The sequence below is a fragment of the Peromyscus eremicus genome, chromosome 19, assembly GCF_949786415.1.
Source record: "Peromyscus eremicus chromosome 19, PerEre_H2_v1, whole genome shotgun sequence".
Taxonomy (NCBI): domain Eukaryota; kingdom Metazoa; phylum Chordata; class Mammalia; order Rodentia; family Cricetidae; genus Peromyscus; species Peromyscus eremicus.
The window spans coordinates 24,266,980-24,281,192 of record NC_081435.1 but is presented as its reverse complement, the minus strand read 5'-3'; the positions used below and the strand labels follow the sequence as shown (position 1 = coordinate 24,281,192).

Genomic DNA, 14,213 nt, shown 5'->3' with positions numbered 1-14,213 from the left:
CAGGAGGAGGAAATTATTAACTTATAATCAAAGCTGATTTAGGGGATCAGAGCACCACAGAAAATGAAACCGATTCTATCCAGAGGAATATCCTAAGGAAAAACCAGTTCACCCTGGCAGATCTGAATTTTACTTGGAAAGCCTGGGACACAGAAAACAGGAAACCGGTCAAAGGCTCCTGCATGTTAGAGCCTTTTACAGACTCACTGCGTTGAGTCTGACAACCTCGACTGAATGCAGCCTCCAATGTGCTCAGAAGAATGGGTAAGTCCATGCATTTCTATGGCATTTCTTGTGCAATCAAAGAGGAATCACGCTTTTATAAAATAAGCCAGTGAATTCCTATTTTATGATGCAAATCACTTGCTTTTGGATTTTAAGATTTACGTAAAGGCATATAACACTAAGGAAAGGGACATGTTTTAATGTCTTTTATACATGGGTTTAAGTTTTGTGTTCCAGTATACAAGGTTAATTTTTCTGCAGTAAATGAAAAATGTTCCCTGCAGTAAAATCTTTCATTATGATGTTACAATGTTGTTGTTTTCAACAGTCCTTGTGTTCTGCTGAAACATATCCTATCTTCTTGTTTTCCTTAAATTATATTCTGCAGGCTTACATTTCAAGTGGCCATTAGGGGCCCCTATGCTGGCAGCAATATATGCAATGAGTGTGGTTTTAAAAATGCTGCCTGCCCTGGGTATGGCGTGTCCACCCAAATGCCGCTGTGAGAAGCTGCTATTCTACTGCGACTCTCAGGGCTTCCACTCAGTGCCAAACGCCACAGACAAGGGTTCTCTGGGCCTGTCCCTGAGGCACAATCACATCACAGCGCTTGAAAGAGATCAATTTGCCAGCTTCAGTCAACTCACCTGGCTCCACTTAGATCACAATCAAATTTCAACAGTAAAAGAAGATGCTTTCCAAGGACTATATAAACTTAAGGAGTTAATCTTAAGTTCCAACAAAATATTTTACTTGCCAAACACAACTTTTACCCAACTGATTAACCTGCAAAATTTGGACCTGTCTTTTAATCAGCTGTCATCTCTGCATCCTGAGCTCTTCTATGGCCTTCGGAAGCTGCAGACCTTGCATTTGCGTTCCAACTCCCTGCGGACTATCCCAGTACGCCTGTTCTGGGACTGTCGTAGTCTAGAGTTTCTGGATTTGAGCACAAACCGTTTGCGAAGTTTGGCTCGCAATGGATTTGCAGGATTAATCAAACTGAGAGAGCTTCACCTAGAGCACAACCAGCTGACAAAGATTAATTTTGCTCATTTCCTCCGGCTAAGCAGTTTGCACACACTCTTCTTACAATGGAACAAAATCAGCAACTTGACGTGTGGAATGGAGTGGACCTGGAGCACTTTAGAAAAGCTAGACCTAACTGGAAATGAAATCAAAGCCATCGACTTAACAGTGTTTGAAACCATGCCTAATCTTAAAATACTCCTCATGGATAACAACAAGTTAAACAGTCTTGATTCCAAAATCTTAAACTCCCTGAGATCCCTCACAACCGTTGGCCTCTCAGGCAATCTGTGGGAATGCAGCCCCCGAGTATGTGCTCTGGCCTCCTGGCTGGGCAGTTTCCAAGGTCGGTGGGAGCATTCCATCCTATGCCATAGCCCTGACCACACCCAAGGAGAGGATATTCTAGATGCAGTCCACGGGTTTCAGCTCTGCTGGAATTTATCAACCACTGTCACGGCCATGGCTACAACTTATAGAGATCCAACCACTGAATATACAAAAAGAATAAGCTCATCAAGTTACCATGTAGGAGACAAAGAAATTCCAACTACTGCAGGCATAGCTGTTACTACAGAGGAACACTTTCCTGAACCAGACAATGCCATCTTTACTCAGCGAGTAATTACGGGAACAATGGCTTTATTGTTTTCGTTCTTTTTTATTATTTTTATAGTGTTCATTTCCAGGAAGTGCTGCCCTCCCACTTTAAGAAGAATTAGGCAGTGCTCAATGATTCAGAACCACAGGCAGCTCCGATCCCAAACACGACTCCATATGTCAAATATGTCAGACCAAGGACCGTATAATGAGTATGAACCCACCCATGAAGAACCTTTCATCATCATTAATGGTTACGGACAGTGCAAGTGTCAGCAGCTGCCATACAAAGAATGTGAAGTATAATATCTACTCATCATCAAAAATCACATCAGATAAGTAACCTATTTTACATAGTAGGGGCTAAATACATATCTAATTTTTATCAATGGTGACATTAAGCCTAATTTTCCAAACCAAGTGGAGACTTGAGTTTTTGAAGTGTTGAAGTATTTTTAATTTTTTTAATGAAAACATATTTTAAGTGTTAAATGAAGCAATGCTCATATTAATTTGCACTCTTGTTGGAAAGTCTAAATGCTTACTTCAATATAAAACATTTCATGTATGTATTATATACTATTGTATGTAAACATTTACACTAAGGTCTCCATGTTATTTTTTTTCTACTGAAAACAGTTCCGAAAGAAGCTACTAAACAAAAATAGACAGGGATGAAAACCTGTTTGATTATTATTCTCCATCCCATGGACCACAACTGGCTTCCTGCTTAAAAGGAGACAGCAAAGTTCTCTTGTAAGATAATGTGGTATTTACTCCAACTATAATTTACTGCCAGGATGAGAGGTGGACTTACATGTGTGCTTGAGACTGGTAAATATTAAACATCCTTCTTTCAGAGTTTGGCCTGGTTTGATAGACATTATCTAAGTTACATCATGAAACCAGCACCTTTTATATAACTCTAATAAGACCGGGTGACTCTTTAATTTTCAACAATAAAACCCAAGCAATTATAAAAAAAAAAAAAAGGTCTCATTATAATAAATCAATACTAAATCATTACACTGACTTCTTATACAACTCTAGTTTGACTTTTAATGGACATGATGATTTTTGTGGCATTTAGACTATTATTTTAAACTACTATTAAATTACCATTTTACTAATTAACTTACTAAATCCTATACTTATGTGAAAACTTGCATTTGGGAAAGAGAAAAACTGAGTCAACTTAACAATCCTGATACACTCCATCCAGTTTGAAAATACATCCCCTCTCATGATTAAAGATGCCTTGACAAACTGTCTAAGCTTCTTCCTTCTGCCTTTTTCTGATCTTTAAACCTCAAAGACCCAAATTAAAAATAACTGGGTACTAAAGATGCCTAACACTGATTCTTGTTATAAAGAAACAATGAAAAATTACTTTCAAAATGTGATGTTAAAGCTTGCCCTTTCATAAATATGCACATTTCTATTGCTAGCTCCCTCTGAGACAGAACCAACCTATTTCTGAGGCAAATCTTAAGGCAGAACTCTTGCCAGAGGCCCTGTAGCCACACACCAGAAAGTGAAGGGAGCGTGAAAGAGAGGGGTAAAGAGCAAAGACAGGTTCTGGAAGCCCGACTCTCAGCTCAGTGCAAGTTAAGCAGCAGCAAATGTGATTATGCACAATTTGCACCACATAAGCGATGCTCAGGGACCCATACGATACAGGCGGAGGCTCTAATATGTTCGGGATAAATATGAACACTCCAGTCCTATCAGCAAATGACAGCGACACCACAGTTTTTCACGAGGAAAACCCAAGTGTTCAACTGTGACTTCTTTAAGGCAAACGATGGCATATTGGGCATTTAGACTCAAGGAATCGATTCATGTAGAATTTTTCTACAAAGAAGGCTCCACGTATAGGAGAAAATCAAAATTAAATCATGAATTTGAGTTCAGAAAAAAAAAACAAGCATTCTTATGTGGAAAAAAATGCATGAAACCTTAAAGAAAGTCACTAACATAAAAAGAGAGGCATCCTTTCCTTAACAAGTATGTTTATCACGATATCCTTCCCTTAAAGCTTATTTTCTCCCCAAGATTGAATTGAAATGTTAGTACAGACCTAGATTCAATCACAATTTTCCTCCTTTAGCACTGAAAAAGACACCCACATTTCAAATCTCTTAGCAAAAAGCAGACAATATTCAGGTTACAGTGAAAATATATGTTCTTTCTATTTTTTAAGGTGGAGAGATTAGTTTGGCAAAGCCTTAGAGCAGTTCAATTCCACTGCTCTTGAGTGGCAAGCATTTCATCTCCTGATAACCCAGACGCTGGGCTTGTCTGAGCCAAGACAGATGCTGGTTTTCCGGCACAGAGCACAGCACACTGCTTCCCTACCAAGGTGGGCTAAAATTTACCAACTCATGCATCATGGTGACCACTGCCATTTGTCAGGTGACAGACAGCTTGTTCCCAGTACAGCTTTGAGCATACAAGATTCCAATGGCCCTAAAAGATGAGTGTTTTTCATCCTTTCAAATCACAACCAAAATGAATTCAAACTGTGAGTTAAAATGTAAGCAATGTTAACTAGGAACTCCAATTAATCTTAAAGGGCATAGTTAATAAAGTATATGTAGCAGAGCAAGCCATTTAACACCTGAAGAGCAGTGCTAAGGCCACTGAGGCATGGGGGCAGGGGGAACACACTTTTATTTATTTGTTTATTTTTTCCCTCCCATGTTTTTGGTAATGGTAATAGTTTGGTAATAGTTAAAGCACAAATTGCCATTTCTAATTGCCTCCAGAAAGCAGGGGTCCATTTAGTTGAGATTATATATATATATCTGTATTACAGTATCTGTGCTACCAACTGGCCAGAGGAGAACTGCCTCACAATAAAACCATATGTAGTTCCTAAGTCACAAATGTGAGGGCTTTGGGGTAGAGTTTTATTCTCTTAAGCATTACCACCCAACTTCCCCTCTCCCCAATTTTAAAGGTTAGTGGAAAATGACCATCAAAAATAAGAAAAATAACATCTCAGAAAAAATGAAGTATCTCCCTAGGAACTAAGAACTAGTCTGCAACTTCTGTTACTCATTTCTGTAGCCTACAGGGAATTCAAGTTTACCTTTCTGAAAAAAGAGCAGGCTGGTTAAGTCTGAAAATCCACACAAAACTCACAATACTTACTGCCAGCATCAAAAAGCAGGAGCTAATTTTTAAGCCAAAAAACTGCATTACCACATGTAATTTCTTAATAAGTCTAAGTTAATTTCTGTATCAATTCAATGAATGGAACTGACTGCACTTCCTAATTCTACTAATTATTAAAATCCATCTCTTATTATAACACTAGTCACTAAAAGCTAGACCCCGTCTTTCCAATAAGGGCAAGCTCTATGCAGTACTAGTCTGGGTTCTGAAATAGGAAAGTCTTATTTTCTTAAGTCATACTTCCCACACGTAGCTCTAAGGAGGTGGGGCTATAAATCAATCAGTCTCTCTCTCTCTCTCTCTCTCTCTCTCTCTCTCTCTCTCTCTCTCTCTCTCTCTCTCTCTCTCTCCTATAGATAATTTTAAAGAATATTTTAACAGCTAACTTACATGATAATTTTCCTAATACAGCAATCTGGTGGCAGCACTATCTCAAGTCTGTTTGGGACACATTCTTCCTATCTTCTCAGTTAAAGCGCTTGAACCAGAGAAGATGTTTGTTTGTTTTTAAGACAACATGGGTCATCTATAGATAATCAGTATATCTTTAGCTAACCTGGGGCAAACTCACAGCGCTTGAATAAGGTCAAAACCAGAAAACGACCACAGAAGCTTTCTCATTCTACTATTGCAGACATCTGGAAACGTCTCCAACTCCTTCAACTAACCTTTTCTTCCCTGAGTTTTTAAAATCAGTATGATACATGGAATGTTTGGTGAATCTATGAACATGGGACTAGAAACTCAAAGTACAGTCCAAACACATTTGTTCAATTATCTTTTAGAGCCATGGGGGATGGGGGGGACACTATTATACAAGGAATCGGGGTGAGGAAACCATAATACAGTGTACAGGAAAGTTTTGTTATTAAAATTGTGTATACTGTAAAAAACAAATGTCTCCTTTGTTTATAATTTCCCCTGAAATCTGCAAGTGCTGACAGGGAAAACCTGAATAGGCAGCATTTGAGACAGAAATAAAATGAACAACTGAGCCGGGCGGTGGTGGCGCACGCCTTTAATCCCAGCACTCAGGAGGCAGAGCCAGGTGGATCTCTGCGAGTTCGAGGCCAGCCTGGACTACTAAGTGAGTTCCAGGAAAGGCGCAAAGCTACACAGAGAAACCCTGTCTCGAAAAACCAAAAAAAATCAAAAACAAAACAAAACAAAACAAAAAAACCAAACTGTTCTGTACCATGCTGTTTCTCAGTGTCAAAAGGGTCTGCTGAAAAAAAGGGCAGCTAATCATTACCTGTCTTTTTTCAGAGGCAAAATTTGGCTAAGAAATGGGGGCGGGGGGGAGGGGGACACAACATATAACCAACCACACTAAAAAGCTGCCACTCAAATCTAGTTATCACAGCCTTAACCAATGGATAGGAAGTAGGGCTCATAAGCCCTGGGGTTGGTTGCTCCTCTGAATCCTCCTGGACAACAGACTACCACAGCCTGAAACAGTTGAAAGGCCACCCTAGTACGTGTTAATGAACTGACACTTGGCCTGTACTTCAGTGGACAAATGCCCAGATCACCTTGCACACCACTCCTGCCTGCAGTCCATAGGTGCTAACCATGCTAGGAATGTTAGCCTCAGTGTGGCCTCCTCTACCCTAGATGCTAGCTCAGGAGGTATGAATGGGAAAAGAAGATTGTTTACTGGTGATTTTGTTTGGCTTAAATAACCTCAGACAGACTGCTATGTCTAGGCAGTGTTAACGCAGAAACTAACTTGCCTTCTAGGTACCAACTGCCATGAATGACTCACACTGTTTGAACCTCCTGCTCACCCAGCCCCAAGGCTGACAGAGTTGCCCAACCTGGGGCTGGAGAGTTGCCATTTACAAGGGCTGGAGTTCGGATCCCAGCACCACATAACAAGCCAAGCATGTTACACATGTGTTACAAGTATGTTACACACCTGTAACCCCTGCACTAGAAGTGGGAAGATAGAATTGCCAGGGCTTACAGGCTGTCAGCCCAGCAAAAACCCCTTAGCTCTGGATTCAAAACTAACCCTGGCCTCAAAGAAGTCCAAGGCAGAGAGAGAAAAGGACAACCCACAGCCTCTTCTGCCTCTGTGTGTGTACACACAAAGAGAAACCTGGCCTCCACCTGAGTGGAGAGATCCCAGCATCACCTTGTAGACCACACTACCCCTCCACATACACAAAGGGGAGCCAACTCCTCCCCAACACTCAGTGATTCTTGGGAGCAGAGGCTCTCAGAGTTCTCACGGCAGAAACCCAGTAACTACTGGGGGGGGGGGGGGGGATGACGGACACGCACAGCATACACTTTCCTATCAAGAATAATTCCACTGACACTAGCTAGCATCAGTAATGGTGATTTTACATCTTACAGATGGAGCAAATTCCCATACTTTACGGCGCTAAACATAGAGCTTATTAATACAATTCTCTTTTATTTTAACCTCAAATCCCCATGCAGTCACACCTGACTTCTCTCGGTTGTTTTCAGATTGCCTGGATGACCACAGACTTTTAGGTCCCCACTGAAATACAAAGAAGGTATTTCTCTCAATGTTTTTAAAGTGATCCCACACTCCTTCTATAAAAATGTGCCTGACCAACTAGGTACAAATATGCTTGCACAAAATGCACAACCAATTATCTTTACAGAGAAAGAAAAGGTGAGGTGTTAACTATTCTAAACAGCTTCCCTCCATGCAAGTTTGACCTTCCTCTTCCCCAACTGATGTTTTAGAAAAATTTGTAAACAAATCTTTAGCCTTCCTTCCACTATCTCCAAGGCAAGTATAATGAAGAATCTTAACCTGCAGAGCCCATAAATTATGCCTCCACCCCTCCCAACCCCGGGCCCTCCACCCAGTCTGGCAACAAAGCCTAACCGAAGGCCTCAAAGGAATCCCTGCTAGAAATGAGCAGTAACGGCACCTTGAACAACATTACTGACAACGGCCAGTGACTCATCTCTTCCGTGGGAACCATATTTTAAAGCCACAGCTCCAGAAACAATTCTCAATGCCTTTTTTCAAATTTCAACAGACTGTACCTAGAAGCACAGGGAAGATGTGCAGAAAGAGTGGTAGTTAAGGACAAACTACACTGCACAGTCATTCACACCTGTGCCTGGGGAGCACACCTCTACCCTAGACTCTGGTAATTATAGTTAAAGTAGAGTTACCAAAGCTACAAATGCTTTTTCTAAAAAATGATCAGGTAAGAATTAATAGCGATTTATACTGACTAACATGTTTTGTTATTTTAGGGGCCAAAAACTTCTTGTGGAAAAACCAAAGCCTTTCCCTTCAGGATACAGCGCAGCTACAGACCACTTGCCTAGCACGGGAAAGGGCTGCCTCTCCCGCCCCACAGTCGTGGCTGTCAAATGAAGGCCAAGTGGTCGGCGCCCAGAACTTTAAAAAACAATGCGGCTATAATTACAGAGCCCAATTCTATAGAATCAAGATGGTAGAATACATTCTTCTGTGCAGAACAGCTAAATCGGATGTCAAATGATTAAAAAGCCAGTATTCTAAACCTGAAAGGTCCAGAATATGATTCACAGACTTCAAGAACCTTTAGAAATTAATACAATATTATGCGTGTCTGCAAAGATTAAACCGAATCCTAGAGTGTTTTTAAGTAATTCATAATTAAGGATTAGGCAGCACTGACAGAACAATAAAATAGATTTTGGACTTGGTCTTCCTAGTGACTAAGGCAAAAACAACTTTCATCTGGTACAGAAACAGGCTTTAGCCAGGTGAATGGTAAACCCAGTATTCTGAAGCTGAAACAAAAGAATTCCAAGTTAGAGGCCAACCTGGGCAACAGAGCAAGATCTTATCTCAAATCAATCAATCAATCAATCAATCAATCAATGAGAGAGAGAGAGACAGAGAGACAGAGAGACAGAGAGACACAGAGAGAGACAGAGAGAATCAAATGGTTTCTTTAGAGGAAAGAGTTACATGCAAAGGTCTAAATAAATGGAGTCTGATGTAGAAACAATAAGAACTGTCAGCTGGAACCACTCAGGAGGTTTTAGAAAATCAACAGCCCTGTTCCTCAGGTCAGTTCTTGGTAAGCAGCCTAGTGGTTCGTGCTACACGCTTTGTGATCAGCCATGGTGGAACCCAAAAAGTCTACAAGAATGAGTAAGTAATTTATTTCTTCCTTGCCACATCTTAAACTATGTGGTTCCCACACATACACATTCTATCTCCTTGACTAAGAATCTGTAAGGTGATAACTAATTTCCCAAGAAAGAACACGTTTAAATCGATAAAGCAATCACCGAGTTGACCAGTCCAAAATTTTAACTTCAAACTTGACGTCTCATTCTGTCTCCCTACCTTAGTTATGTTGATGGAGATGAGGACCCTTCCCCACCCTACCTCTTTCTGTATTTTTTTTTTAAACCGGAGCTGAGGACCGAACCCAGGGCCTTACGCTTGCTAGGCAAGCACTCTACCACTGAGCTAAATCCCCAACCCCCCCTTTCTGTATTAACAATCAACCCTAGGGCCTCGAGCATGCTGGGCAACTATTCTAACTAGCTACATACCTAGTTTTCAAAGCCTGAGAAAATAAGAGGTTTAAAGGACTTCAAGCCATGCGCGGATGGGCCTGTGGTGAGGCAGCAAGAACATGTGGCAGAGAAGGCTGCTCAACTCAGAGACCAGCTGGGGGGGGGGGGGGGGGGGGGCGGGCGGGGCGGCCCCCCCCCCCCCCCCCCCCCGACCACATTAGTGTTCTGGAGCACTCCTCGTGACCTACTTCCTCCAACTAGCCCATCTCCTAGTTTCTACCACCTCCCAATAATCATCCAATCATGAATCCACCAAATGGGTCAGTATTGATGATCCAATACCTTACAAAGCACCATTAGCTATGAACCAAGCCAGTATCATAGGAAAAAAGAAAAACAAAACAAAACTTCACTAATGACCTAAGCTACAGTGTTTCAAGTTGTATGTTGTCCAATGACTCTGAAATGCAGCCCCCCCCCCAAAAAAGTGGATACAAGGTAGTTAAGTATGTGATAAGGTAAATGTACCAAACTTTAACAAAAAAGAAAATGTGTGTTCACTGTATAGTTCCTTCAGTTTCTCTCTAAATGTGGGTGTTTCATAATAAAGTATTGATGGCAGAAAATATTACTTTTGTAATTTACAATATTAGCAATCTAACACACTATTTCTCTCAACAAGACATAAAATGTTGCATGATAGTTAAGGACAGAAATTCTGGGATCGTCCTGGTTCAGAATGCAACACTTCCAGTTTCTAGCTGTGGTTCTTATACTGGTCACTGAACCACTATGCTTTAACAGTACCCAATTCATACTTTAAAAATGAGATGAAACTATATATAGCTACTTATAATTCCTGGCACACAGTAGATACAGAAGAAGACGAAGTTCCTTTATTATGTTATGCTAATATTACTAAATATTTTCAACTAATTCAACAAATCCTTCTTCAACCTCTACTATACAATTAATATATAAAATTCAGAGGTCTAGGATACTTCCCCTCAAGAATTTATACCTAACCAAAAATAAAACACTTAACAAGCAACTAATATAAGAGAATAAATCCAAAAATATGGGAGGAGGTTGATCTCTCATCCCTGAAGCTCCCTGGCTAGCAGCCAGCTTAGTCAAACTAATGAAGCTCAGATACAACTAGAAACTGTATAGAAAAATAAAGTTGGATGGGACTGAAGAGATAGTTCAACAGTTAAGAAGAGCACCCCGGTGCTCTTGCAGACAATCCAGGTTTTGTTCCCAGTGCCCACATGGCAGCCTCCCAACTGTCTTACTCCAGTTCCAGGAGATCTGACACCCATAGGGACCAGGAAAACATGTAGTACATACATATACATGTAAGCAAACACTCCATATACATAAAAGAAAAAAATGCATAAATAAATAAATCTGGAGTGCAATTGAGCACAGACACAGGATATAACCCTCTGGCCTCCGTCCAAATACGTTCATAGGCAAACCTTTATCCATATAGGCACACACCCATACTAATAACACAACATGTGTGTATATATATGTATAAATGTATATGTATGTATGTGTGTACATTCACATAAAGAGAATATGATAAATAATAAAATAAGGGAAGAACTTTTTAAAAGATTTTTAAAACATTGAGGCACTGGGGGAGGAAATATGTAAGAAATCATTCATTTGGGCTGGAGATTTTGCTCAGGAGTAGAGTGCTTGCCTAGCAAGCACAAGACCGTGGGTTCGGTCCTCAGCTCTGGGGGAAAAAAAAAAGAAATCATTCATTTATCAAAATGTACAAAGAAAAAAATTGTACAAAGAAATTCTGATTTTTTTTAATGTATAAGTATTTTGCCTGCATGTATGTATGTATGTATACCATGAATGCCTGATACATGTAGAGACCAGCAGAGGGCATCAGATTCCCTGAAACTGGAGTGGCAAGATGGCTGTGAGCCACCATGTAGGTGCTGGGAACTAAAACAAAGTCCTCTACAAGAGCATCAAGTGCTCTTAACCCCAAAGCTATCTTTCCAACCTCTATTGTTTTTTCTTAATTAATTTTTTTCTTAAACTTTCTATGTATGAGCCTGCAAGTATGTCTGTGTACCACATGCATAAAATGCCCAAAGAGGCCAGAGAGGGTATTGGATCCACTGGAGCTAGAGTTACAGACAGTTGTGAACCACCATGTGGACACTGGGAATCAAACTTGGGTCCTCTGGAAGAACATCTGGTGATCTTAACAAAGTTGAGCCATCTTCCCTGTCTCTACTTGTTAATTTTTGTTTTTAGCTTTTCGAGACAGGATTTCTCTGTGTAGCCCTGGCTGTCCTGGAACTCATTCTGTAGACCAGGCTGGTCTCAAACTCAGAGGTCCACCTGCCTCTGCCTCCTGAGTGCTGGGATTAAAGGCATAGCGCCATCACTGCCCAGCTCTCTATTTGTCATTTTTTTTTTTTTTTTACGAGAACTCACCATGTAGCTCAGGATGGCCTTCAATGTGAACCACTTACTAAGTGGTGGGATCACAGGGATGAGCCACCACATTCAGCCCTACATTAACTCTCAGTGTTGATTATTCATTTCCAATCTAAAACTGTTTCCTGCAAAAGACACGTAACATAGTCTCTGAAGACAGTTCCGTTTTTCCAGCTTTCTTTTCCAGTTCTCGTAAGGACAGCCTCACATGGAAAGACAGAGCAAATGTCTACTTTGTAAAGTATGTTCTGGAGACAGGGGGAAAAGGTCTAGTCCTTTTCTCCTAGTAAAACCTACTAGTTTCCATATCTTCCCCCACACCCCACCCCCAGACAGGGTTTCTCTGTGTAGTTTTGGTGCCTGTCCTGGATCTCGCTCTGTAGACCAGGCTGGCCTCAAACTCACAGAGATCCACCTGTCTCTGCCTCCTGAGTGCTGGGATTAAAGGTGTGCGCCACCACCGCCCAGCCTAGGTTTCTATCTTAACCATGTGTTCTTATAGTATTTCCAAAATAAAGTTTCAAATTTTTAGAGCAATAGCTTCTAGCTCTCCCCAATGTGATATAAACACTAAATATGAGCGCAGCAGCAGAGTGTAATGATAACCTACTAATTTTGCTCCTTCTCTATTTCTACTAAAGAACCTTGTTATAAGGCTTAAGGCATATTTTAATATATAAGACATTAACAGCTTCACTCTTACAAAACTCAGTGAACTACTGGTTTTGTTTAAAAAAATTATGGGGCTGGAGAGATGGCTCAGTGATTAAAAACACTGACTGCTCTTCCAGGACTGGGGTTCAATTCCCAGCACCCACACAGCAGCTCACACCCATCTGTAACTCCATGGGAATCCGACGTCCTCTTCTGGCCTCCACGAACACTTCACGTGTGTGGTGCAGACATACATGCAGGCAAAACACCCATATACATAAAATTATGTGATGTGATGTGGCCACCTGTATAAATTTTAATAAAAGCCTGAAGCCTTTATCTACCTCCCAACTAAATAACAGAAATCGAGACTGGGAAATTACATCTTACAGTTATACTTCATAATAGCCACACGTTTCAGGATTTAAAATCACTTTATTCCTTACTGAAATTTAACTCTGTTGTCTCTAATTATCTTCATTATCAAATGCTTTCTTTTTCTTTGCAACGTGTATATTCAGAAGTCATTGTAATTGTAGTGGCTCTTTAACAACTCAAATAAGTTTCTTTCCACATTTTTATTAAAATCGGGACTAGCTCACAACTCTAATTTCTCTACTTAGGCAAAACAAAAATTATCAGAGGGCCATACAGTAAAAATCTACTCTACTTCAAATTTAACCAACCCAAATAAGGACCACTTAACAGAAATTAATTCTTGTTGCTCCCCCAAGCATTCAGAACTAGGTAAGGGAGATTATTGAGGACTTGCCTCACCTGGACACTAGGTAATGACAAGGAACTTAGGACATGAGTCATGCAGCACTCTCAGACAGCGGTCCTCAACCTTCCTAAGGCTGTGATCCTTTAATGCAGTTCCTCATGTTGTGGTGAGCCCAACCATAAAAATTTTTATTGCTATTTCATAACTATAATTTTGCTACTGTTATGAATCATAATGTAAATGTCTGTGTTTTTCCAGTGGCATTAGGTGACCCCTGTGAAAGTGTCATTTGACCTACAAATAGGTCATGGCCCACAGGTTGAGAAACACTGCTCTAAGATCTAACTAAACCCTCTTCTTCCCAATCAAAATAACTCACCAAAGAGCAATTTAGGAGGGAGGTGGTTTAGTTTGGTCCAGTATGATCAGATTTTCTTTCACTTACTATTCAAGGGCTTCTAATGGTTAATTGCATTTCCCTACATCTACAATGGTATATGCAGGTAGGAAACACAGGAGCTGGATCCCTGCCCTGCCTATTTCATGCATCTCATTTAAAAAACCAGTCATGAGATTGGTCTTTGTGTGAACCAGTTTTGCTCTTTACAGTCTAAACCCCAATGTTTCTTCTGCATTTGTTTGCTTTGTTTTTCTCTGAAATGGACAGTACTTGCAAATGGTCATACTTAAGTCTCAAAGCTATGGTATCAATACAAAATACATTCCCAATACTAAGGGAAAATCACTGAAAAGTATATGCCACGGAGTATTTATTACTCTTATGCAAAATGACTTTATTATATAAGCCATTTAT

General features: G+C 40.4%; 2 protein-coding genes across 2 annotated transcripts in view; one reads left to right on the top strand and one right to left on the bottom strand.

The window, feature by feature from the left end:
• Positions 1-14,213, bottom strand: part of Ctnna1 (catenin alpha 1) — a 131,872-nt gene that overhangs the window by 41,241 nt on the left and 76,418 nt on the right.
• On the top strand, positions 261-2,160 carry Lrrtm2 (leucine rich repeat transmembrane neuronal 2). Its single transcript, XM_059246689.1, has 2 exons — positions 261-264; positions 614-2,160. The coding sequence occupies exons 1-2, from the start codon at positions 261-263 to the stop codon at positions 2,158-2,160; spliced, it is 1,551 nt and encodes a 516-aa protein (XP_059102672.1).